The sequence below is a fragment of the Pseudophryne corroboree genome, chromosome 8 (genome assembly GCF_028390025.1).
Source record: "Pseudophryne corroboree isolate aPseCor3 chromosome 8, aPseCor3.hap2, whole genome shotgun sequence".
Classification (NCBI taxonomy): domain Eukaryota; kingdom Metazoa; phylum Chordata; class Amphibia; order Anura; family Myobatrachidae; genus Pseudophryne; species Pseudophryne corroboree.
The window spans coordinates 21120436-21144784 of record NC_086451.1 but is presented as its reverse complement, the minus strand read 5'-3'; the positions used below and the strand labels follow the sequence as shown (position 1 = coordinate 21144784).

Below are 24349 nucleotides of genomic sequence, written 5' to 3'. Positions count from 1 at the left end.
CTTCTTGACCCCCATTTCGTTTTTCCTCAAGACCTCATATGAGGTTGACAATGTACGTAAAAGAAGGGCTAATCGTCATGAGCAAGAAGTATATAAAAAATGTTTTTATTTGAATAAAAGTGCACACCAAAAAGTTAAAAAAGCTGGACACACCTTGAGAAAGACAGCAGTCGAAACGCGCTGGTGTGAAGGCCAAGAGCGCTGGGAAACTGTTTGGGTCACATCGCTTCAGGTGAGAGAGTCCGGACATTAATTTCTCCACCCCAGTAATGCGTTTTCATCTCCCAAACTAGTAGACCGGTTTTCTATTTTTTTGGCGAGGCACCTTGCCGGCAGCCATGCAAGGGGACGCGGTACACTAATTGGGGCTCCTGGTCATTTTATGGCAAAAAAACGACACCAAAAACAGTTGAAAAATCCACGTCAACCTGTCCTGTGTTGACCATTTTTCATGTGTCGACCATGCATCCATGTCAGTGTCGACAAATAGTGGTCGACCTAATGACTGTCGACCTTAACTAGGTCGACCATTTATCCCAGAACCGAGTGGCCCCTATATAGCATGCACTGACAGGTTGACATTAATTTGACCCTGTGTCCCAGAGACAAAGCCCGCGAATTACCCCTTACCTGATTGGCGGCTTAGCGGGGAGCATTACCCAGACCCAGGCCAGTGACTGGCTGGCTCGATCCAGGCCAATGAGGGAGCGGGGACCCTGAGGAGAGGCGGAGCAACCAGCGGCGCGGAGGATAAAAGAAAAGAGCGGGCGGGAGGGAGAGCCGCTACTGGTTGTGTGGGCGGCGGCTGGAGACTAGGAGCAGGAACGGCGCTGCCAGACCAAGCTGTCCGGACCCCTGTGGTAAGGCAGACGGAGCACTGAAGGCAAAGGCAGGGCGGACGGGTGCAGTGAGGGCAGTTGAGGAGGACCCCGGAGACTGCTGGGAGATAACGTGGTATCAGCAGAGGAGTGTCCGGCAGAAGAGACAACCCTCACCCAGCTGAGAAGGTAGCGGGACCGGGAGGAGCGAGCCACACCGGATGTTTCCATGCTGCTGGGGCCCCATCCTGGTTGGCTGCTGCTGGGGGCCCATCCTGTTGGCTGCAGCTGGGGGGCCTATCTTATTGGTTGTGCTGGGGGCCCATCCAGGTTGGCTGCTGCTGGGGGCCCATCCTTAGCTGCTGTAGGTGAATTGGGGCACCACAAGTGCAATGCTTTCCCCACAGGCCGGGTCTCCAGAGGCAGTGTTCCCCATACTTGAGGTTGCTAATGCACACTGCCTCTCATAGGGGTATGGGTCGTTGGGTCGACCACTAAAGGTCGACATGTGCAAGGTCGACAGGCCAAAATGTTGACGTGTTTTTTTAAACTTTTCTTTGGTGTCGTTTTCTTCGTACAGTGACCGGGAACCCCAATTAGTGCGCTGCGTCCCCTCGCTTAGCTCGCCATGCTTTGGGCAGATTACCATTCCCATTAGTAGTCCACGTGGATCGTAAAGTATGAAAAACGTAAAAAAATCGTGAAAATCTCCTGTCGACCTTGCACATGTTGACCTAGTGCATGTCGACCTTTAGTGGTCGACCCAATGCTTGTCGACCGCAACCCAGGAGAAGGAATCCATTGGCTCTGGCCATTATTGGAGAGGATCCCTGGTATAGAAGATCATTCTTTTGCTGTTTGTCCTTGTGGAAAGGCCCCAGTTGGGAGACATTACTAGGTGGCAGGAGGTTCTCCGTACTGCGCATGTCCTAGGACCCAGCCCTGGATCACACATGCATTCAGGAGGCATCTAACTATAACAACGAACGGCCCAACCTCTTGAAGGGTTAATGGTCCTGTGCCCCGCTGACTGGACACTAGCTCATGAGGGAACTATTTGCAAGCCCCACCACGGCAAGCGTAGATTCCCGCAGCACGCTGCCACCCCTAACAGCCAGAAGAGTGGTGAATGCTAAGCCGGCGTCCCGGTTAGCAGGTCGCCGCCCATTATGGCGGCATGAGGGTACGGAGACGCATAGCTTCTAGCTGGGGCGGACTGCGTCTTCAGATTCAGTACACAGTGCAGACGCACAGCTTCTGAGGGGGTGAGCTGAGTCTCAGTACACAGTACCCACACTGGCAACAAAGACTTAAAACGTATCTGACTCCATTTTAAGCACTAAACTACCTCAGCCAGTATAAAAAGAGCGGGAAGGGTGCAGGGCTTTGCTATGAGCGGATCCAGCTTCTCCATATTCCATATTCTCTTACGTCCTAGAGGATACTGGGGTCCACATTAGTATAGATAGGTCCACTAGGAGCCTTGGGCACTTTAAGAAATTAATAGTGTGTGCTGGCTCCTCCCTCTATGCCCCTCCTACCAGACTCAGTTTAGAAAATGTGCCCGGAGGAGCCGGTCACGCTTAGGGAAGCTCCTGAAGAGTTTTCTTCATCTTCTATTTGTTTTCAGGCAGGTCTGGTTGGCACCAGCCTACCTGCTTCATGGGGGGGGGCTGCGGCTCCAGGCTTCAGAGACATTACATGTTCCGCTGTGAGGGGCGCGCTGAAGCCACAGCTATACCCACACTGGCCCTAAGTTTACAGGGGTTCTAACCCACTGTAAACTAAACAAATAACCTCAGCCAGTATGAAAAAAACTGTGAAGACCGCGTTCCATTGCGGGGGTGGGGCTTCACTTTAAGCGGACCCAGCGGCTCACCAGTGCCATTTTCCCTCTGCAGCTCTCACTGAACAGCCTGACAGACACGCAGCTCCTCCACAAGGACTCCAGATTACCTCAGCGGTACCAGGGGGTCATATCGGTGGTGTTGGGGAAGCAGTATAAGAATACTAATACCCTATTAAGGGTATTTAGCCTGCGACCCGGCTAAGCTCAGCTTTAGCAAGAAGGGCGCTGTGTGGCTGGCTCCATCATACTGTGTCCCCCTAGAAGGGCTTTGTTTGGGTTAACCGGGCTTAACTTTTCTCCTGTGTGTGTGTGTGTGTGTGTGTGTGTATTTTCAGATTACAATGGCAGGCAAGAAGTGTGTTTCATGCACTGCAGAGTGTTTTTCTTCCCCAGGGGGATCCCTACAATGTACTCAGGGTAGTACACATTCTCTGACTAGTGGATCCGAACCAGCAGGGTTGGATTCTTTAAAAGGGATGATCTCCGATATTTCTAATTGTCCCATACTGAGAAAGAGACGCAACAGTTAAGACAGTCTATGGATGACCTGATGAATAGAGATTCAAGTCCCATGCCAGCGTCTCATACCCCTGCCATTTGTCCACAAAAGCGTACACTGGCCCAAATATTGCAGGCTGACACTGATGATGACGTGTCAGACCCAGAGGAGGGTGAGGTGGACTTAGTTGGGGGGGATGCAGTCCTGTCACAAGGAATACAGGCCCTGTATTAGGGAGGTCCTGCACATCAAAGATAACTGTCAGGAGAGGACGAGGAATCTTATTTTCTCTGACGTCCTAGTGGATGCTGGGTACTCCGTAAGGACCATGGGGAATAGACGGGCTCTGCAGGAGACTGGGCACTTCTTTAAAGAAAAGATTAGGTACTACATCTGGTGTGCACTGGCTCCTCCCTCTATGCCCCTCCTCCAGACCTCAGTTAGAATCTGTGCCCGGCCAGAGCTGGGTGCTCCTAGTGGGCTCTCCTGAGCTTCCTAGAAAGAAAAGTATTTGTTAGGTTTTTTATTTTCAGTGAGATCTGCTGGCAACAGACTAACTGCTACGTGGGACTTAGGGGAGAGAAGCAAACCTACCTGCTTGCAGCTAGCTTGTGCTTCTAGGCTACTGGACACCATTAGCTCCAGAGGGATCGAACACAGGGCCCGACCTCGATCGTCCGTTCCCGGAGCCGCGCCGCCGTCCCCCTTGCAGAGCCAGAAGATGGAAGAAACCGGAGGAAATCGGCGGCTGAAGACTTCGGTCTTCAATAAGGTAGCGCACAGCACTGCAGCTGTGTGCCATTGCTCCCACAGCACACCACACGCTCCGGTCACTGGTGGGTGCAGGGCGCTGGGGGGGGGGGGGGCGCCCTGGGCTGCAATTAAGATACCTTTTGGCAATAAAAAGCACATAATGCAGTGTTTAACACTGTATATGTGCAGAAACCCCCGCCATTAACGATATAAAAAGCGGGAGAAGCCCGCCGTTGAAGGGGCGGGGCTATCTCCCTCAGCACAGCCATCGCCATTTTCTCTTCACAGCTCCGCTGGAAGGACGCTCCCCTGCAGTATACACTACAGAAAGGGTAAAAAAGAGAGGGGGGGCACATAAATTTAGGCGCAAATTGTGATATAAGCAGCTATAGGGGGAAAATTCACTCTGTATATAGTGTCTATCCCTCTGTTATATAGCGCTCTGGTGTGTGCTGGCATACTCTCTGTCTCCCCAAAGGACTTTGTGGGGTCCTGTCCTCAGTCAGAGCATTCCCTGTGTGTGTGTGCGGTGTGTCGGTACGGCTGTGTCGACATGTTTGATGAGGACGCTTACGTGGAGGCGGAGCAGGTGCCGATAAGTGTGATGTCGCCCCCTGCGGGGCCGACACCGGAGTGGATGGATATGTGGAAGGTATTAACCGACAGTGTCAACTCCTTGCATAAAAGGTTCGATGACGCAGCTTTGGGACAGCCGGCATCTCAGCCCGCGCCTGCCCAGGCATCTCAGAGGCCGTCAGGGGCTCAAAAACGCCCGCTACCTCAGATGGCAGACACAGATGTCGACACGGAGTCTGACTCCAGTGTCGACGAGGATGAGACAAATATACAATCCACTAGGGCCATCCGATGCATGATTACGGCAATGAAAAATGTGTTGCACATTTCTGACATTAACCCGGTTACCACAAAAAAGGGTATTATGTTTGGGGAGAAAAAGCAGCCAGTGACTTTTCCCCCATCTGATGAGTTAAATGAATTGTGTGAAGAAGCGTGGGGTTCCCCAGTTAAGAAACTAGTAATTTCTAAGCGGTTACTAATGGCGTACCCTTTCCCGCCAACGGATAGGTTACGCTGGGAGACATCCCCTAAGGCGGACAAGGCGCTCACACGCTTATCAGAAAAGATGGCACTGCCGTCTCAGGATACGGCGCCTTAAAAGAGCCTGCAGATAGAAAGCAGGAGGCTATCCTGAAGTCTGTGTATACACACTCAGGTACTATACTGAGACCTGCTATTGCTTCAGCATGGATGTGTAGTGCTGCAGCAGCGTGGTCTGATTCCCTGTCTGATAACATTGATTCCCTTGACAGGGACACTATATTGCTAACCATAGAGCATATTAAAGACGTAGTCTTATATATGAGAGATGCACAGAGGGACATTTGCCGGCTGGCATCTAGAATTAATGCAATGTCCATTTCTGCCCGGAGAGTATTATGGACTCGGCAGTGGACAGGTAAAAGGCACATGGAAATTTTGCCTTATAAGGGTGAGGAATTGTTTGGGGACGGTCTTTCGGACCTCGTATCCACAGCAACAGCTGGGAAGTCGACTTTTTTACCTCAGGTTCCCTCACAGCCTAAGAAAGCACCGTATTATCAAGTACAGTCCTTTCGGCCTCAGAAAGGCAAGCGGGTCAGAGGCGCGTCCTTTCTGCCCAGAGGCAGGGGTAGAGGGAAAAAGCTGCACCATACAGCCAGTTCCCAAGAACAAAAATCCTCCCCTGCTTCCACTAAGTCCACCGCATGACGCTGGGGCTCCACATGTGGAGCCAGGTGCGGTGGGGGCCCGTCTCCGGAACTTCAGCGACCAGTGGGTTCGCTCACAGGTGGATCTCTGGGTTCTACAAGTGGTATCTCAGGGATACAAGCTGGAGTTCGAGACGTCTCACCTTTACCTCAAATCAGCCTTGCCAGCTACTCCCCAGTACAGGGAGGTAGTACTGGCGGCAATTCACAAGCTGTACCTCCAGCAGGTGATAATCAAAGTTCCCCTCCTTCAACAGGGACGGGGTTACTATTCCACAATGTTTGTGGTACCGAAACCAGACGGTTCGGTGAGACCCATTCTAAATTTGAAATCCTTGAACACTTATATAAGGAAGTTCAAGTTCAAAATGGAATCGCTCAGGGCGGTTATTGCAAGCCTGGAAGAGGGGGATTACATGGTATCACTGGACATCAAAGATGCTTACCTACATGTCCCCATTTACCCACCTCACCAGGTGTACCTCCGTTTTGTGGTACAGGACTGCCATTACCAATTCCAGACGTTGCCGTTTGGTCTGTCCACGGCACCGAGGGTATTTACCAAAGTAATGGCCGAAATGATGATACTCCTTCGGAAGAAGGGAGTTATAATTATCCCGTACTTGGACGATCTCCTTATAAAGGCGAGGTCCAGGGAGCAGTTGTTGGTCGGAGTAGCACTATCTCAGGAAGTGCTACAACAGCACGGCTGGATTCTGAATATCCCAAAGTCGCAGCTGGTTCCTACGACGCGTCTGCTGTTCCTGGGTATGATTCTGGACACAGAACAGAAGAAGGTGTTTCTCCCGGAGGAGAAGGCCAAGGAGTTGTCATCTCTGGTCAGAGACCTCCTAAAACCAAAACAGGTGTCGGTGCATCACTGCACGCGAGTCCTGGGAAAGATGGTAGCTTCTTACGAGGCAATTCCATTCGGCAGGTTACATGCAAGGATCTTTCAGTGGGATCTGTTAGACAAGTGGTCCGGATCGCATCTTCAGATGCATCGGCTGATCACCCTGTCCCCGAGGGCCAGGGTGTCTCTGCTGTGGTGGCTGCAGAGTGCTCATCTTCTCGAGGGCCGCAGATTCGGCATACAGGACTGGGTCCTGGTGACCACGGATGCAAGCCTCCGAGGTTGGGGGGCAGTCACTCAGGGAAGAAACTTCCAAGGACAATGGTCGAGTCAGTAGGCTTCCCTACACATAAATATTCTGGAACTAAGGGCCATTTACAATGCCCTAAGTCAGGCAAAACCCCTGCTTCAAAACCAGCCGGTGCTGATTCAGTCAGACAACATCACGGCGGTCGCCCATGTAAACCGACAGGGCGGCACAAGAAGCAGGATGGCGATGGCAGAAGCCACAAGGATTCTCCGATGGGCGGAAAATCACGTGATAGCACTGTCAGCAGTGTTCATTCCGGGAGTGGACAACTGGGAAGCAGACTTCCTCAGCAGGCACGACCTCCACCCGGGAGAGTGGGGACTTCATCCAGAAGTCTTCCAGCTGATTGTAAATCGTTGGGAAAGGCCACAGGTGGACATGATGGCGTCCCGCCTCAACAAAAAGCTAAAAAGATATTGCGCCAGGTCAAGGGACCCTCAGGCGATAGCTGTGGACGCTCTAGTGACACCGTGGGTGTACCAGTCGGTACTGAGGATAATAAGAAAGAGAGGAGTAAGAACTATACTCATCGTTCCGGATTGGCCAAGAAGGACTTGGTACCCGGAACTACACGAAATGATCTCAGAGGACCCTTGGCCTCTGCCTCTCAGACAGGACCTGCTACAGCAGGGGCCCTGTCTGTTCCAAGACTTACCGCGGCTGCGTTTGACGGCATGGCGGTTGAACGCCGGATCCTGATGGAAAAGGGCATTCCGGTTGAAGTCATTCCTACGCTGATAAAAGCTAGGAAGGATGTGACAGCAAAACATTATCACCGCATATGGCGAAAATATGTTGCTTGGTGTGAGGCTATGAAGGCCCCAACAGAAGAATTTCAGCTGGGTCGATTTCTGCACTTCCTACAGTCAGGAGTGACTATGGGCCTAAAATTGGGATCCATTAAAGTCCAGATTTCGGCCCTGTCTATTTTCTTTCAAAAAGAACTGGCTTCACTGCCTGAAGTTCAGACGTTTGTTAAGGGAGTGCTGCATATTCAGCCTCCTTTTGTGCCTCCAGTGGCACCTTGGGATCTCAACGTTGTGTTGGATTTCCTAAAATCACATTGGTTTGAGCCACTTCAGACCGTGGAGTTGAAGTATCTCACGTGGAAGGTAGTCATGCTGTTGGCCTTGGCCTCAGCTAGGCGTGTGTCAGAATTGGCGGCTTTGTCATGTAAAAGCCCCTATCTGATCTTCCATATGGACAGGGCAGAATTGAGGACTCGTCCCTAATTTCTCCCTAAGGTGGTATCAGCGTTTCATTTGAACCAACCTATTGTGGTGCCTGCGGCTACTCGGGACTTGGAGGCTTCCAAGTTGCTGGATGTAGTCCGGGCCCTGAAAATCTATGTTTCCAGGACGGCTAGAGTCAGAAAAACTGACTCGCTGTTTATCCTGCATGCACCCAACAAGCTGGGTGCTCCTGCTTCTAAGCAGACTATTGCTCGCTGGATCTGTAGCACGATTCACCTTGCACATTCAGCGGCTGGACTGCCGCATCCTAAATCAGTCAAAGCCCATTCCACGAGGAAGGTGGACTCTTCTTGGGCGGCTGCCCGAGGGGTCTCGGCTTTACAACTTTGCCGAGCTGCTACGTGGTCGGGATCAAACACGTTTGCAAAATTCTACAAGTTTGATACCCTGGCTGAGGAGGACCTTGAGTTTGCTCATTCGGTGCTGCAGAGTCATCCGCACTCCCGCCCGTTTGGGAGCTTTGGTATAATCCCCATGGTCCTTACGGAGTACCCAGCATCCACTAGGACGTCAGAGAAAATAAGATTTTACTCACCGGTAAATCTATTTCTCGTAGTCCGTAGTGGATGCTGGGAGCCCGTCCCAAGTGCGGAATTCTGCAATACTTGTATATAGTTATTGCTTAACTATAGGGTTTTTTGTTCTGAGCCATCAGTTTAATGAGGCTCAGTTGTTGTTCATACTGTTAACTGGGTATAGTTATCACGAGTTGTACAGTGTGATTGGTGTGGCTGGTATGACTCTTACCCTGGATTCCAAATCCTTTCCTAGTAATGTCAGCTCTTCCGGGCACAGTTTCCCTAACTGAGGTCTGGAGGAGGGGCATAGAGGGAGGAGCCAGTGCACACCAGATGTAGTACCTAATCTTTTCTTTAAAGAAGTGCCCAGTCTCCTGCGGAGCCCGTCTATTCCCCATGGTCCTTACGAAGTACCCAGCATCCACTACGGACTACGAGAAATAGATTTACCGGTGAGTAAAATCTTATTTTTTTGCCCTACAGTGGCATAAAATAGGCCCTTCATAAATTTCAGCTCCAGGCCCATGTGGACCTTAATCTGGCACTGGCCATGGCACCCTGGTGTGCCTTGGAATACTTGCATGGGTGCCCTGGGTTGGTGGTCCAGGACCAATTCAAAATTATTAATGGTCAATGTAATAGACAAAACTAGTGCTTGTGACTTACTGTCATAAAATATGTGGACAAACGGAAGTAAATCCTGTCTCACGCCACATAACTGAACCTAAGTAAGATTATAACACAATTTACTTAATTGAATATTTTTTTTATGAATTCCAATCGGGCGCTCATTATCCACCTGAAGTAGCGAGCAGAAATGTGCCATAACTCCATGTTTTAACCACTACTTTAGACGAGTTTAGAAGCCTTGCGTTGCTAACACCGGTGCATTTGGGTGTGTCGAAAGCAATGGGCGCCCAATCGGATCAACAAATGAATTGCTCCGACGGGCAACCATCACTTTGGGGCCTGATAAAACAGTTTGAATCACCACCTATATGTACATGGATCAAAGCCGGCACACAAGTTGTATGGTTTGTAAACAGAGAATATATCCAATCTAGCTTGCGTACAAAGCAGTCCCGCCAGCACCTGATACACCAGTTGGCTGATCAGGCTGCAGGCTAGTGCGCCAAGACTCGGGGCACCCTCTACCCCCACAATAATTGATAAACACTTAGATGCATCCCACCAAAGCTGGATTAAGAAGCAGGATTGAGGTACATTGAAGCCATGGCCTGACAGGCGGGTTCGCAATAGCCGGGATTCCAACCACTGTGAAAGGACTTGCTGAGTAGAAAAGGGCGTCTCCAGTCAAGCATGTGAAGCAGCGAGAGATATGTTAAGGTTGTGCTGCTTGATACAGCTAACAATAAGGTGATTGGCCCTTCATGAGGAGATCGCCACCAGGAACCAGAGAATTCTGTCAGCCTCCAGATGTGTGGGGCCGATGGGTGACCACCTTGGCTACCCTGCCACTAATCTGGCACTGCATCTCACGCCTGGTACCTTTTAGCTTTGTAGATATCAACTAATATATTGCTGCAACGCTCTCAGTATGCAGGGAAGCTATGAGGGTCAATTGTTTGGGCGCCTGCCACTCACTACAGGGCAGACAGCTATTCAATTGCTCTGCCATTCGGGCACGAGTGCCACTGGTGCCGACATTTCTGCTCGCAGACTCCTAAGAGTTTTTGCATTGCGGCCAGAGCTTTAGTCTGGTTTAGCCGTTTTAAACAGCTAACCCCGGTCCTTTTGGGCACATCAAAAGTAAGGGGCGCCTGATCGGAGCAACAATTGCGTTGCTTTGACAGGCGCACCATAAAACAATTGAATTCGCCCCATAAACTCTAGGAAATTCAAATGTAATGACCGCCCACTGGAGCTGTTCTGTTGTTCGTCTCGTTGGGTGCTCATGCCCCACATGTGGGCACCCATTAGTACCGGATTTAGCTGTGCAAAGCCACTAAACCCATCTAAAGTCCAGGTTACAGCACTCTAATACCCCTTTCACATCGCACAAATAACCCGGTATCGACACGGCATATTGCCGTGTCGACCCGGGTCAGTGTGCGATGTGAAAGGTCCTTGGTCGTTTTAGCGGGTCGCCTGACCCGGTAATTCAACCCGGTAAAAAAGAAGGGTTTTACCCGGGTTGATTACCGGGTCAGGTGCGGTGTGAATGGGAGCCGTGTCAATGCGACACGGTTCCCATTCACAGCATAGGGAGAGGCGGCGCAGGAGATGAGCTCATCTCCCAGCGCCACCTCCACTCCCGCCCCTGCTGCTGCTGCTCCCTCCGCTGCTATGGCAACCGACCCGGTATATTGCTGGGTCGGAAAGCCAGCAGCGGAGCGCAAATGCCGGATCCCACCCGGTAAGTACACGTTTGTCTTACCGGGTAGGATCCGGCATTTGCGGTCTGAAAGAAGCATAACTCCCTTTTGAGTTTTCACACATTCCTGATCATACCTCAGGAGGCTGCCAGCTGAAATGTGTCACCCCCTCCTCGCCGGTTCCAGGCGCGCCCAATTGGAGTAACAATTGAATTGCTCCATCGCACGCCAACCAGTGGCTGCCAGGGTGAAGAACAATTGAAACCCCCCCCCCCCTCCCAGGGGGCGATTTGTTTTGAGTGTCTAAAAACACAGTCTAAACGGGACTGTTCAGACGTCCAAACAAATGTCACAATTCAATTGATGTTTGGGCACCCATGCACAATGGCGCATGTTGGGCCCAAACAGACCCGTCTAAACTCCTGCGTTGGATATAACATATATAGGGTGTGAGGGAGGGAGTCATGGCCATAGCGTATATATATGTGAGTGAGGGGAGGGAGTGATGGCCATAAGATATATAGTGGGTGAGGGAGTGATGGCTATAACATATATCGTGGGAGAGGGGAGGGAGTGATGGATATAACATATATAGGGGGTGAAGGCGGGATTGATGGCCATAACATATATCCAACACTAATGGGATCGATAACAAGCATCAATTGAATATTGCCCCTGCCATCACCCTTCACTTTAGACGGGAGATCAGGCTGCCATAACAATTGAATCCCCCCCCCCCCCCCCCATACTGTGCCCCAGTCTATGAGCTGAATGTAGTTGTTTTATCGCGCCCGATCTCCCATCTAATGTGACGGGAGATTGCGGGGCGATATTCAGTTGATTTTTTTTCTTTTTATTGCGCATATCGTGCCCGTAGCTGACTAAACTAAAGGGCGCGATGTGAAAGTTCCCATTGGGTGCCCAAACAGGTCGCCTCTTGCACATTTCAGTTCGCCAAATAACTGGTTTATGCTGCATGTTACTACACGAAAACACAGATTTGCATACTGTCTATAAAGACCTGACAATTAAGTACAAACGACTGGTACTGCCTGTTCACCCTGTATTATATATCAGTCACTTGTATGCTCTCTGTATTGTATAGTGGCCATTTAGATGTTCTCCATATTATAAGGCGGTCATATAGATGCTCCCTGTATTGTATAGCAATCTCTATAATCTCTCTGTAGTGTATAGCAGTCATTTGGATGCTTTTATTGTATGGCCACTAAGATACTCTTTCTATTGTACTGTAGTCTGGAATACTCTCTGTATTGTATATTGGATGCACCCTTTATTGTATATTTATCCTTTAAATGCCTGCCTTTGTAGTGACACAAATATTGGTGGTGATAGGGGGTAACTTCAACTGCAATAAGCCCCTGGGGCAGGTAGACCACAGGACGTGGCTGTTGCCTAGTGTCAAGAGACCCAGCAATCCATTTCCCCACAATGCTACCTATACGGTGTCATCTGGCAGTAAACGCTGGGACCTTTCTGCTGACTGGGAGTCTTCTGAGCAACTAATACATGCCAGGACCTGCCTACTGCAGAAAGGTATAACATTGTATTGTGTATATTGGTTTTGTTTCACTTAAGGAAACATATAATGGAATATGGGGCAGATGTATTAACCTGGAGAAGGCATAAGGAAGTGATAAACCAGTGATAAATGCAAGGTGATAAACGCACCAGCCAATCAGCTTCAATATGTAAATTAACAGTAGTTTGGCTAGTGCGTTTATCACCTTGCATTTATCACTGGTTTATCACTTCCTTATGCCTTCTCCAGGTTAATACATCTGCCCCTTTGTTACTTAAGGGGGGTCCACACGGAGAGATCCATGCTTAATTTTGAAGCACCCTGACTAGATTGCTTAGAAACTAAGCACGGATTTCTCCGTGTATATGCCCATGGCTCGTCGCTATCGCTGGTTCTAGATTGGCCTGCATGCAGGCACAATCTAGTCAGGTCGCTCACTTCACCGCTGGGTGAAGCGAGCGCCCCCTCCGCTCAGCACAAATCGTGCTGAGCGAGGGGAGAGGTGTGTGCTGATCGGTCTGTGCTAGATCGCTCAGCACACATCTCCCCGTGTGTACTTCCCTTTAGGGTTTGGAGGTATTTGAAATGCAAATTAGATTAATTACAACTAAAATATAATTTTCAACCATTTCTCATAGATTGTTTAGTCAACCCCATAAACAAAAGGGATCAACTACATTCTATGTTAGGACAAATGGACAAGAGCAGTGAGACTCCAGGACGTATGTTAAGGAGAGAAGGGAAAGTAAAAGCAGCACAGGCTGTGCTTGATGGTATCGATGAACGCGCTACCAGGGAACGTGCTGTGAAGAAAATTCTTCTCACCGCTGCCAATTCATATGAGAAACCCTCGAAGTTTGGGCATGCAAAAGGTATCAGTACTTTCCCTGTATGCTCCTACCTATATCTAATATATACTACCTGAATTACCCGGCGTTGCCTGCGTTTACATTTTCCCGTTATTAAGTAATCAATGAGTTGTGTGTATTTGTCAACATTAAAAATGATTAGTAGCTCTTCCAACACACCCATGAGGTGTCTGCCCAGTTTAATTTTTGTTTTTGGGTGTCACCAGTAGCCTTGATCCCCAGCTTTCCTTTCTGTTCAGATTTATAATTACTTTTCCATTGCGAGATGGGGGTTAAAGTTTTCTTTCTGTTACCAATGTTGCTGTTCCAAGGCTGCCAAGTGTACTCCGACGGGACCCCAACCCCATAGCATGTCTTCTGGGATCCAATGTTACCACTCTATGAAGTTTTCCTCAAAATCCATCCATGGAAGGCCCAGCACATTTCGCCATGACATCCGACTTGGACCCTAAACCCCCAAACCGGGCCATCCTCCATTTCTCTATCGTCCTAGTGGATGCTGGGGTTCCTGAAAGGACCATGGGGAATAGCGGCTCCGCAGGAGACAGGGCACAAAAGTAAAGCTTTTCCGATCAGGTGGTGTGCACTGGCTCCTCCCCCTATGACCCTCCTCCAGACTCCAGTTAGATTTTTGTGCCCGGCCGAGAAGGGTGCAATTCTAGGTGGCTCTCCTAAAGAGCTGCTTAGAGAAAGTTTAGCTTAGGTTTTTTATTTTACAGTGAGTCCTGCTGGCAACAGGATCACTGCAACGAGGGACTGAGGGGAGAAGAAGTGAACTCACCTGCGTGCAGGATGGATTGGCTTCTTGGCTACTGGACATCAGCTCCAGAGGGACGATCACAGGTACAGCCTGGATGGTCACCGGAGCCGCGCCGCCGGCCCCCTTGCAGATGCTGAAGTTAGAAGAGGTCCAGAATCGGCGGCTGAAGACTCTGACAGTCTTCTAAAGGTAGCGCACAGCACTGCAGCTGTGCGCCATTTTCCTCTCAGCACACTTCACACGCTGTCACTGAGGGTGCAGGGCGCTGGGGGGGGGCGCCCTGGGAGGCAAATGTAAACCTATATACTGGCTAAAAATACCTCACATATAGCCCCCAGAGGCTATATGGAGATATTTAACCCCTGCCAAACTTCACTAAAGAGCGGGAGACGAGCCCGCCGGAAAAGGGGCGGGGCCTATCTCCTCAGCACACAGCGCCATTTTTTCTCTCACAGAAAGGCTGGAGAGAAGGCTCCCAGGCTCTCCCCTGCACTGCACTACAGAAACAGGGTTTAAACAGAGAGGGGGGCACTACTTGGCGATATAAATATATATATAAAGATGCTATTAGGGAGAAACACTTATATAAGGTTGTCCCTATGTAATTATAGCGTTTTTTGGTGTGTGCTGGCAAACTCTCCCTCTGTCTCTCCAAAGGGCTAGTGGGGTCCTGTCCTCTGTCAGAGCATTCCAGGTGTGTGTGCTGTGTGTCGGTACGTGTGTGTCGACATGTATGAGGACGATGTTGGAGGAGGCGGAGAAATTGCCTGTAATGGTGATGTCACTCTCTAGGGAGTCGACACCGGAATGGATGGCTTATTTAGGGAATTACGTGAAAATGTCAACACGCTGCAAGGTCGGTTGACGACATGAGACGGCCGACAAACAATTAGTACCGGTCCAGGCGTCTCAGAAACACCGTCAGGGGTTTTTAAAAAAACGCCCGTTTACCTCAGTCGGTCGACACAGACACAGACACGGACACTGAATCCAGTGTCGACGGTGAATAAACAAACGTATTCCTCATTAGGGCCACACGTTAAGGGCAATGAAGGAGGTGTTACATATTTCTGATACTACAAGTACCACAAAAAAGGGTATTATGTGGGAGTGAAAAAACTACCTGTAGTTTTTCCTGAATCAGATAAAATAAAATGAAGTGTGTGATGATGCGTGGGTTTACCCCGATAGCAAATATTGGCGTTATACCCTTTCCCGCCAGAAGTTAGGGCGCGTTGGGAAACACCCCTTAGGGTGGATAAGGCGCTCACACGCTTATCAAGTGGCGTTACCGTCTCCAGATACGGCCGCCCTCAAGGAGCCAGCTGATAGGCAGCTGGAAAAATATCCTAAAAAGTATATACACACATACGGTGGTTATACTGCGACCAGCGATCGCCATCAGCCTGGAGATGCAGTGCTGGGTTGGCTTGGTCGAATTCCCTGACTAAAAATATTTTATTGATATAGAGCATTTAATAGGATGCATTCTATATATATGTATGCGAGATGCACAGAGGGATATTTGCACTCTGGCATCAAGATAAGTGCGTTGTCCATATCTCCCAGAAGATGTCATGGACACGACAGTGGTCAGGTGATACAGATCCCATACGGCACATGGAAGTATTGCCGTATAAAGGGAAGGAGTTATTTGGGGTCGGTCCATCGGACCTGGGGGCCACGGCTACAGCTGGGAAATCCAACCTTTTTACCCCAAGTTACATCTCAGCAGAAAAAGACACTGTCTTTTCAGCCTCAATCCTTCCGTTTCCCATGTGGGCAAGCGGGCAAAAGGCCAGTCATATCTGCCCAGACATAGAGGAAAGGGAAGTAGACTGCAGCAGGCAGCCCCTTCCCAGGAAAAGAAGCCCTCCACCGCGTCTGCCAAGTCCTCAGCGTGACGCTGGGGCCGTGCAAGCGGACTCAGGTGAGGTGGGGGGGTAGTCTCAAGAGTCTCAGCGCGCAGTGGGATCACTCGCAAGTTGACCCCAAGATCGTACAAGTATTATCCCAGGGGTACAGATTGGAGAGTCGAGACATTTTTTCCTCGCAGGTTCCTGAAGCCTGCTTTACCAACGGCTCCCTCCGACAGGGAGGCAGTATTGGGAAAAAATTCACAAGCTGTATTTCCAGCAGGTGATAATCAAAGTACCCCTCCTACAACAAGGAAAAGGGTATTAGTCTTCCACACTATATTGTGGTACTGAAGCCAGACGGCTTGGTGAGACATAGTCTAAATCTGAAATCTTTGAACACTTACATAAAAAGGTTCAAATCAAGATGGAGTCACTCAGAGCAGTGATAGAGAACCGAAAAAAAGGGGACTATATGGTGTCCCTGGACATCAAGGATTACCTCTATGTCCAAATTTGCCCTTCTCAACAAGGGTACCTCTGGTTCGTGATACAGAACTGTCAATATCAGTTTCAGACGCTGCCGTTGAATTATCCACGGCACCCCGGGCCTTTACCAAGGTAATGGCCGAAAAGATGATTCTTAAAAGAAGAAAGGCATCTAAATTATCCCTTACTTGGACGATATCCTGAAAGGGGCAAGTTTCCAGAGAACAGTTGGAGGTCGGAAAAGAACTATCTAAAGTAGTTCTACGACAGCACGAGTGGATTCTAAATATTCCAAAAATCGCAGCTGTTTTCCGATGATACGTCTGCTGTTCCTAGGAATGATTCTGGGCATAGTCCAGAAAGAGGTATTTCTCCTGGAGGGGAAAGCCAGGGAGTTATCCGACCTAGTCAGAAACCTCCTAAAACCAGGCCAAGTATCAGTGCATCAATGCACAGGAGTCCTGGGAAAAATGGTGGCTTCTTACGAAGCGATTCCATTCGGCAGATCTCACGCAAAAAACTTTTCAGGGGGATTTGCGGGACGAATGGTCCGGATCGCATCTTCAGATGCATCAGCGGATAACCCTGTCTCCAAGGACAAGGGTGTCTCTTCTGTGGGGGCTGCAGAGTGCTCATCTTCTAGAGGGCAGCACATTCAGCATTCAGGACTGTGTTCTGGTGACCACGGATGCCAGTCTGAGAGGCTGGGGAACAGTCACACAGGGAAGAAATTTCCAAGGAAGTGTGGTCAAGTCTGGAGATTTCTCTCCACATGAATATACTGGAGCTAAGGGCAATTTACGATGCTCTGAGCCTAGGAAGACCTCTGCTTCAAAGTCAACCGGTGCTGATCCAGTAGGACATCATCATGGCAGTCGCCCACGTAAACAGACGGGGCGGCACAAGAAGCAGGAGGGCAATGACAGCAAGGATTCTTCGCTGGGCGAAAAATCATGTGATAACACTGTCAGCAGTGTTCATTCCGGGAGTGGACAACTAGGAAGATTTCCTCAGCATGAATGAATTCCACCCGGAAAAGTGGGAACTTCATCTGGAAGTTTCCACATGTTTGTAAACCGTTGGGAAAGACCAAAGGTGGTTATGATGGCGTCCCACATGAAGCGCCAGGTCTAGAGACCCTCAGGCAATAGCTGGGACGCTCTGGTAACAACGTGGGTGTACCAGTCGGTGTATGTGTTCCCTCCTCTGCCTTTCATACCCAGTGTATGGAGAATGATAGGAAGGAGAGGAGTAAGAACTATACTCGTGGCTCCGGTTTGGCCAAGAAGAACTTGGTACCCGGAACTTCAAGAGATACTAGAAAGGATCTTGATTCAGCAAGAATCATGTCTGTTCCATGACTTACCGCAGCCGCGTTGACGGGTGAACGCCGGATCCTAAGGGAAAAAGGCATTCCGGAAGAGGTCATCCCTACCCTGGTCAGAGCCAGGAAGGAGGTGACCGCACAACATTATCACTGCTTAGGTGAAAATGTGTTCCATGGTGTGAGGCCAGGAAGGCTCCACGGAAGAATTTCAACTAGGTTAATTCCTACATTTCCTGCAAACAGGAGTGTATATGGGTCTCAAATTGGGGTCCATTAAGGTTCAAATTTCGACCGGTCGATTTTCTTCCAGAAAGAAATTGGCTTCAGTTCCTGAAGTCCAGAAGTTGTTAAGGGAGTACTGCATATACAACCCCCTTTTGATGTCTCCAGTGGCACTGGGCGATCTCAACGTAGTTTGGGATTCCTAAAATCACATTGGTTTAAACAACTCAAATCTGTGGATTTGATATATCTCACATGGAAAGCGACCATGCTGTTGGTCCTGGCCTCGGCCAGGCGAGTGTCAGAATTGGCGGCTTTATCTCACAAAGCCATATCTGATTGTCCATTCGGACAGAGCAAAGCTGTGGACTCGTCCCCAGTTTCTCCCTAAGGTGGTGTCAGCGTTTCACCTGAACCAGCTTATTGTGGTACCTGCGGCTACTAGGGACTTGGAGGACTCCAAGTTGCTGGATGTTGTCAGGGCCCTGAAAATATAGTTTCCAGGTCGGCTGGAGTCAGGAAATCTGACTTGCTGTTTATCCTGTATGCACCCAGCAAGCTGGGTGCTCCTGCTTCTAAGCAGACTATTGCTCGTTGGATTTGTAGTACAATTCAGCTTGCACATTCTGTGGCAGGCTTGCCACAGCAAAAAATATGTAAATGCCCATTCCACAAGGAAGGTGGGCTCATCTTGGGCGGCTGCCCGAGGGGTCTCGGCATTACAACTCTGCCGAGCTGCTACGTGGTCGGGGGAGAACACGTTTGTAAAATTCTACAAATTTGATACCCTGGCAAAAAGAGGACCTGGAGTTCTCTCATTCGGTGCTGCAGAGTCATCCGCACTCTCCCGCCCGTTTGGGAGCTTTGGTATAATCCCCATGGTCCTTTCAGGAACCCCAGCATCCACTAGGACGATAGAGAAAATAAGAATTTACTTACCGATAATTCTATTTCTCGGAGTCCGTAGTGGATGCTGGGCGCCCATCCCAAGTGTGGATTATTCTGCAATACTTGTACATAGTTATTGTTACAAAAATCGGGTTATTGTTGTAGGAAGCCGTCTTTCAGAGGCTCCTTTTGTTATCATACTGTTAACTGGGTTTAGATCACAAGTTGTACGGTGTGATTGGTGTGGCTGGTATGAGTCTTACCCGGGATTCAAAATTCCTCCCTTATTGTGTACGCTCGTCCGGGCACAGTACCTAACTGGAGTCTGGAGGAGGGTCATAGGGGGAGGAGCCAGTGCACACCACCTGATCGGAAAAGCTTTACTTTTGTGCCCTGTCTCCTGCGGAGCCGCTATTCCCCATGGTCCTTTCAGGAACCCCAGCATCCACTACGGACTCCGAGAAATAGAATTATCGGTAAGTAAATTCTTATTTTTTTTTAGGTTAAACACAACCAGTATTTTAAGTTGACTAATGAAGGGTCATGGGGGTCATTCAGATCTGATCACTATGGAGCAAATTTTGCAGTCCTGCGATCAGATAGTCGCCGCCTACAGGGGGAATGTATTTTCGTTGTGCAAGTGTGCGATCGAATGTGTATCTGAGCTGCACAAACTGATTTTGTGCAGTCTCTGCGCAGCCCAGTGCTTACTCAGCTGCTACGATCACATCAGGCTGCTTGGGACCGGATTTGACGTCGGACACCATCCCTTCAAACGCTTGGACACGCCTGCGTTTTTTCCGGAAACTCCCTGAAAAGGGTCAGTTGCCACCCACAAATGCCTTCTTCCTGTCAATCACTTTGCGAACGCCTGTGCGATCCTTCGCACAATCCCGTCGCTGACTGGTGAAGCCCGTTGTAGCTGTGTGACGAACCGGCGCGGTGCATGCACAGTTCGGATCTGATTGCCCGCACAGCAGCGATCAGATCTGAATGACCTACCAAGTTTGGTCCAGATTCAGCAATCCATGTAGGAGCCTATAAAGAACATACATACAGTACATACTTTGACTTTTATAAAGATACAGGTGAAACTCAGAAAATTAGAATATCATACAAAAGTTCATTTATTTCAGCAATTCAACTTAAAAGGTGAAACTCATATATTATGCAGACTCATTACATGCAAAGTGACATATTTCAAGCCTTTATTGTTGTAATTTTGATGATTGTGGTTTACAGGTTAAGAAACCCTCAAATCCTAAATCTCAGAAAATTAGAATATTCCATAAAATCATTAAAAAAAGGATTTTAAATACAGAAATGTCGGCCCTCTGATAAGTATAATCATGCCTATGTACTCAGCACTTGGTTTGGGCCCCTTTTGAGAATTACTTTCTCAATGCGGCGTGGCATGGATTCTATCAGCCTGTGGCATGCTGAGGTGTTATAGAAGACCAGGATGCTTCAATAGCGGCCTTCAGCTCTTCTGCATTGTTCCGTCTCATGTCTCTCATCTTTCTCTTAGCAGTGCCCCATAGATTCTCTTTGGGGTTCAGGTCAGTAGAGTTTGCTGGCCAATCCAGCACAGTAATCCCACGGTCATTGAACCAGGTTTTGGTACTTTTGGCAGTGTGGGTAGGTGCCAAGTCCTGCAGAAAAATGAAGTCAGCATCTCCATAAAGCTTATCTGCTGAAGGAAGCATGAAGTGCTCTAAAATGTCCTGGTAGGCGGCTGCATTGGCTCTGGTCTTAATAAAGCACAGTGGACCAACACCAGCAGATGACATGGCTCCCCAAATCAACACAGACTGTGGAAACTTCACACTGGACTTCAAGCATCTTGGATTGTCTGCCTCTCCATTCTTCCTCCATACTCTGGGACCTTGTGTGAAGTTTCCACAGTCTGTGATTTTAATTGGGGAGGACCTAAATAAAATTGTGTCTGAATTGGCGGCTGCTAACACTGCCTTTCTCCCAAATACTACTTCTGCACAGAAGGCAAAAGGTACCACTTTTCTTTCCTTTCGACCTCAAGGGAAAGCAAAAGGTCAGGCATACCTGAGACAATCTAGGCCCTCATTCCGAGTTGTTAGCTCGCTAGCTGCTTTTAGCAGCAGTGCAAACGCTAAGCCGCCGCCCTCAGGGAGTGTATCTTAGCTTAGCAGAAGTGACCGAAAGGATCGCAGCGCTGCTACAAAAAAAGATTGTGCAGTTTCTGAGTACCTCGAGACTTGCTCCTAGCTTGCGATCACTTCAGACTGTTTAGTTCCTGTTTCTGCTGCGTGGTACACTGGGCTCCACAAGGATAGACATAGGGGTGTAGAGTAGGATCTTGATCCGAGGCACCAACAGGCTGAAAAGCTTTGACTGTTCCCAGAATGCATAGCGCCGCCTCCTCTATAACCCCGCCTCCCTGCACAGGAGCTCAGTTTTGTAGTTGGTGCCGCAGATAGCAGGCACATAACAGAGGGGTCGCGCTAGGCAGCCCTGAGAATAGCTTTTTAGAAGAAAAGTGAAGACTTAAGGGCAGCAGCAGCAGTGTGTATATGTCTTCTTACATTCACTGCTGCAGCTCCATCTCTCCCCAGCGGCGCTGTACACTCCCGAGCCCTGGTTGCCGGGTAACTACAGCAGGAGGCTCCGGTTTTCTTCCATGGTCAGGCACACTCGACGGGGGCTCTCCGGGATCGCGTGGCCGTGCTTCGGGAGGTGGTGAGTGGGTCCCCCTTGCGGGACCCGTACTGTATCGCGATCCGGCACGGTCAGTGGGAGGCGGGCCGCGCGCGCTGGCAGTGGACACTGTGGCAGTACAGGCGATCCCACTAGATCTCCAGGGCATGGGTGCAGGTCAGGTTTTCTCTTTAAACCATTTTAATAGTAGCCCACAGTACCCGGTGGTTTTGCCAGCAGGGGGATAAGGCTTAGACCTGGAGCCCCTCCCCCCAGCCCCAGGGCGCCATTTCCCGCAAATGTTCCCGCCCTGGAGCGGCATATCTGTCTCTTCCTCACTCCCTGTCAGTGTCTGGGTGCCATTTCTCTCAGATACACTGTTCCTGGGACTGCTTGGGCAAATCCTCCTGTGTAAAGCCGCCTGGTTGTCAGCGCTGTGCCTTTACATGACACTTAAGTATTCTACCTGCCTTTCTCTTTCATCCATCTGGGGGACGCTGCGCAGTTACTTGTGGGTTAGAGGTGTGGTTGTGGAGTTTGGCACAGAACTATTAAGAACTGACCCCTCCCCCCTCTAACCCCTCCCATCTCCTTCCTGCCCAGCCAGCACCTCAGTTTTAGTTTTGTGCCTGTGGAGTACAGACACAGATTTTTCTCTCTGAAGATTTTAGTTAGGTATTTTATTATTTTATCACTTGGAGTGCCTAGTCCCTGTATACAGGTGACAGGTGCTACTAGAGTGGGGTTAGCTAGAGATTCCCACTCTGTTCTGCCGCTGGAAGCCACCACACTTCGGTCACTGGGGCTGGATTCCTGTTCCTAAGAAGTCGGCAGTGAGGAGGTACAGGATAGACACAATCTGTCTCTGACAGTATTGGTCTATCCTTCCCTATAAAATATAGAATATATAATATAGAATATATATTTATTACTATGTCCTTCCTATTTGTGTGCCTCTTCCCCCCCTCCTCCCCCTCCGCTCTCTCTCCGGAGGTGAGCGTTGGAGTGCAGTAACATATTCCACTGTGTTTTGATTGAAGGAAAGGGGAAGAGAGTGGTGAGTCACTCTCCGGGGGATCGCTAGAGGCTGCCCGCACAGAGCCGCTGTATGTAGCGGTGCGCGGGAGCAGCTACCCGAACAAAGCCGCTACCCGAATACAGCCGCTGTATATAGCGGTGTGCGGGAGCCACTGCCCGATCAGAGCCGCTGGATGTAGCAGTGAGCAGGAGACGCAGGCTTCCGGCTATAGCAGGGGGACGCGGCGCTTACTTCAAAAGGACGGATTCCCGCCCTGCACTGCCTTGCGCGCCCTCCCGGCCAGCGTCTGCAAAGAACCGGGCGCCATCTTCTACGGAGACAGTACGAGGGGCGCTGTGCAGCACACACCTAACAGCAAGTATACTTTGGGGGCATAGTGTTACTCTACACTTGTAATGAGAGTTAACAGATTTAATTTTTGCACAAATAGCTCTACTAGAGCTTATAGTTCGTTTGTAGTGCACTTGTTTAAAGAAAATAAATAAATAAATAAAATAAAGTTTAATTATGTCAATACGTCAGAAGGATCTACAAAGAGGAAAGACATCCTCGGTGGTTATTTTTCTGCTTTCAATGTGAGTCAAGGCTAACTAAGGGTAAAGCGGATGCTGATACCCTCTGTGCTTCATGCTCTGGTGCATCTGTGGTGATCCAACAGGGAGTTTCCGCGGATCAGTCTATGTCTGCTTGGACCAGAGACATCTGGTGTGGGCTTAAAATATGGGCAGATGTCTTGCTGATTTAATTCAATCCCAAAACAAGTTTGTAAACTCTGCCGGCAGTTCTTCTGCTACAAAACGGCCATAGCCGTTGCCGCTATAACTTTCTGGGGGGTTCTGATTGACACAGCGCATGTGCTGTCTGCATGCACCTAGAACAATGTTCAGGTGTAGTTTTTATAAAAAGGGGAAGTAGACCCAGAGTGGGGCGAGATTTCGGTCTGGGAAGATGACTTTTCTACTAGCTCAGCTGTTAGATTGCTGATAGACTCCATCCGTCACCTTAATAACAGGGATATTTTAAAGGAGCCTGACTTAAGCCGGATTCTCGTTTCCAAGCCCCTACGGCATAAAAATTTCTATATCCTTTTACAGAGAGGATATCAGATTTTGGGAAACAGGCTAAAAGGTAGACGTTCCCATTTCAAATTTAGCAGGAACTACGGTTATTCCTTCTGTACAGTCTGTGACGTTGAAAGATCAGATTGAAGCAATGCCTAAATCTGTTTTCTTTATCAGGTGTTTCTCTTCAACCACTTTTAGCTGGCGCTTGGGTCCTCAAGGCCGCGGATGACTGACTAGCACAGGTCATCTCTGGAAGGTAGTCTGACGATCCATCGGAAGCCATTCAATTAACAGAACAGATTTCAGAAGGTTCTTACTTATGTGGGTGAGGACTTGGTTGATCCTGCTGCACTACAATTCCGTATTTCTGCCTTGACCGTGACAACAAGACGGTCTCTTTGGTCTCGGGTTTGGAATGCCGATTTTGACTCCAAACAGACCTTGTCGGCGGTACCCTTTGAAGGTGAGTACTCTTTAGGTCGGAATCAAAGAAGATTATCTCACATTCTACAGAAGGAACCCCTTTCTTCCAGTTGCTCTTCCGAAACCGCATTCTACAAGGTTTCGGTACTTTCATATACAGGGGATACCCACGAAGGGAGGCATTCAGAGGTAGACGTAAACCTGCCAACAAACCTACTGCATGACGGTTCACGATCCT

At 49.3% G+C, this 24349-nt stretch overlaps 1 protein-coding gene across 3 annotated transcripts in view; it reads left to right on the top strand.

Annotated features, from left to right (window-relative positions):
- Window positions 1-735: 735 nt before the first annotated feature.
- Window positions 736-24349, top strand: part of LOC134948181 (uncharacterized) — a 151456-nt gene continuing 127842 nt past the window's right edge. The window contains exons 1-2 of one of the 3 annotated variants that reach the window (XM_063936009.1): window positions 736-860; window positions 13140-13373. In XM_063936009.1, coding sequence (XP_063792079.1) covers window positions 13184-13373 — 190 coding nt within the window. In that variant the 5' untranslated portion in view covers window positions 736-860; window positions 13140-13183. Of the gene's footprint in view, window positions 1008-13139; window positions 13374-24349 lie in introns of all 3 variants that reach the window. The other 2 variants (XM_063936008.1, XM_063936010.1) reach the window with 2 other exon arrangements.